Consider the following 2,921-nt stretch of genomic DNA (forward strand, 5'->3'; position numbering starts at 1 on the left):
GTGACGGAGGGGCTGTAATTTGAGAGTAGCACAGAGGTATTATTAGCCATAAACCGAAGCGCGGCACTTGAGACTTCCAGATGTTGCGTTTGAGGCACCAGGCTAAAGCCGGGAGTACAACTGCTGAAACAAACTTTCATACATCGCCTTCGTGCTCGCCGACAGTGATGGGAGTTGGCAGGCTCCGTTAAAGGACGAGAGGTGGAAAACAACTTACGCCACTTCATCTGCTCGGACCCAGAAGGATATCAGAGAGGGCTGCGAGAAAGTTTCAACCAACTGCGCACTTTGGACTTTAAAACTAACTGAAATGTTTGTGGTTTTCTGCCGGTTTGGGATTTAATAGACAACCGGGCTCATATTTTTTTCGAATACATCGTTATTAATCTTATTTATTTCCTATTTGTGAGTATATTTGGGACAAGTGGGCATCATGGCTCTTTTTCACTTGCTCCTCTTTGCCGGGTTATCACTGTCGGTGTATGGAGGCTTTTACCAGGGACCTTTACATCCGGAGATGTCTAATGGCACTTTCCATCATTATTTCGTGCCGGACGGCGACTACGAGGACAACGACGACCCGGAGAAGTGCCAGATGCTTTTTAAAATGAAAGACGAGCGAAAGTGCAGCCTCGGTGAGGACCAGGACGCCGTCATACGGGATGATTTCACTATCATCAAGAGGCAGATCGAGGACTCTGCCAGGGTGCTGGAGGGGATCGGGAAAAGCATCTCATACGACCTGGACGGAGAGGACAGCTACGGGAAGTATTTGCGGAGGGAGACAACCCAGATAAACGAGGCGTTTACAAACTCGGAGAAATCTCTGCTGGAGCTCGAGGTGAAATTCAAACAGAGCCAGGAGAGTGAGCTGAAGGAGGAGCACCGGCTCAATGACGACTTTCTTAACATGATAGTGCACACGCGGGACGTCCTGAAGGAGACGTTGGACATTTCTCTGGGCCTGAAGGACAAGCACGAGCTCCTGTCTTTGATCATCCGCAGCCACGGCACGAGACTGAGCAGACTGAAGAACGAGTACCTCAAGTTCTGAGTGAAAATAGTCCCTAATCATCTCATTAATGCAGCACCACATTTGTCTTTTATTATTATTATTGTTGTTGTTATTATTATTATTATAGTTGAGACCAAGAGACAGAGGCAGAGAGAAAAATACATACCAGGGACATAAAGCCAGAGCATAAAGGATCAGTTCTCCTGAACTAACAAATATCTTCCTCACTAAAATGTTCTGTAGATGAAGATAGTTTTGGGTGCGTGTGCCCGGGGTTTTTATTTGTATTTGTATTTTTAACATATCTCTAAAGATTTCAAGCCAACAAATTAATAATGAAAAAGTGCAATATCATAATTGGCATTGCAAAATCTCAGGGAGGAACAAAATGTGTTTTAGGGGGGAACTTTTACTTTTTTCTTTTTTTCTTTTTTTTAATGTTGGCTTCATATTCCAATAAAGTCGGTTCGAAACTAAAAACGCAATATGGGGGACATTCACGTGGCACTGCATACACTGCAGTAATAGTAGAATTTTTTTTGAAGGAATATAAAAAAAAGAATCTGGGAATATAAAATGTAGCTATCTCCATTTGTAAGGTACAGATAGAGTTAATCTGTTCTTCTTATTATTATTATTTTAGAAAAAGTCTTTTGAACTGTCTCTGGCACAGTAAACCTTTTTTAAAAATAAACAAGAAATATGAGGAGTAGGAAACAATCTTTAAATAATATTATGCAAAAAGGAATAATCTTTTTCATCTTATGCAACATAATCCAACAATACTGTGATACAATTTCTGGGGGGGACAGTTAAGAAACTCCTAAATTTAGTCTATTTCTCTCAGATTCATCCAACTAAATACCAAACAAATCAAAGTGCTTCATCCAATCGATGTAAAAACATCATGTAAAAAAAATTCCAGTAACACAATCCAGGTTTAGTTAAAGCATCTAGATATTAATAGGATAAACAGCATGGTGACAATTGTGTGTGCACTGTTGTACTGCCCACTCTTTGATAACTTTGTATGCTCTATCCTTACAATACAAAATGTTAGTAGAATATCTAATATGATTCAATATGAAGTAATGTTTTACAGTAGATAATACATCGACTTAATGTTACTCCAATACTGTCTCTCTGCAAGTGAGTGTACCAGAAATGCCTCTTTTTGTCTTTTTATTGGTTAGTGATCTGAGTTTACCTGTCACAGCTTTCTGCATGTGTGTATGTGTGGGGTTATGCGTGTGAAACAATGGCTTTGTATAGGAGTCAGCCAATCACAAGAGTGACAACAGGAAAAATCCTTTTTCAAAACACAGGCCTTAGTTTGAGTTTTCCAACACTCGTTCGGTTCTCTCTTAGAGTGAGTTTTGGAGCAGAATCCTTACCCTGCACTCAATGCCATCTATTTGGTTTGACTTTGACACCAAAATTTAAATAGATTAGCAGCAACATTACAAGGTTATGTGTTTATGTCGCTCTTAGTTTGTGCTTCAGACGAGTGTTTCTTTGGCAAAACCAAAAATAATGTTTACATATGTATCTGATGTATGCTTTTGTTTATAGGCTAGCAGACTTTGCACAATTCTTTGCTGTCACGATGCTAAAGGTTGTGACATGGTTAAAAATGCAAAGCCTCCTGTAGTCTTGGAAAATGTACAGTGTTTTTAGAGGTAAGTAAATACTGTGAGTGCCAATATCTTTATTACTGAACATCTATTATGTATTCATTGTTTATATAAATAGAGCAGCAAAAAAATCTATTCTTGTATATCTTTAAGATATGTGGCCAGATGTAATACTTTGATGGATAAGACTGCAGGCAGCACTAGTAGACTTCTGTGTCAAATACTAATCTGTAAAACAACATACTTAATGGATTGCGTCGAGTCTTCTTAAA

At 39.2% G+C, this 2,921-nt stretch overlaps 1 protein-coding gene across 1 annotated transcript; it reads left to right on the forward strand.

Moving 5' to 3' along the window:
* Positions 1–430: 430 nt before the first annotated feature.
* fibinb (fin bud initiation factor b) lies at positions 431–1,054 on the forward strand. The gene has a single exon (XM_063481881.1). The coding sequence runs from the start codon at positions 434–436 to the stop codon at positions 1,052–1,054; it is 621 nt and encodes a 206-aa protein (XP_063337951.1). The 5' UTR covers positions 431–433.
* Positions 1,055–2,921: the final 1,867 nt, after the last annotated feature.

The sequence above is a fragment of the Pelmatolapia mariae genome, linkage group LG1, assembly GCF_036321145.2.
Source record: "Pelmatolapia mariae isolate MD_Pm_ZW linkage group LG1, Pm_UMD_F_2, whole genome shotgun sequence".
Classification (NCBI taxonomy): Eukaryota; Metazoa; Chordata; class Actinopteri; order Cichliformes; family Cichlidae; genus Pelmatolapia; species Pelmatolapia mariae.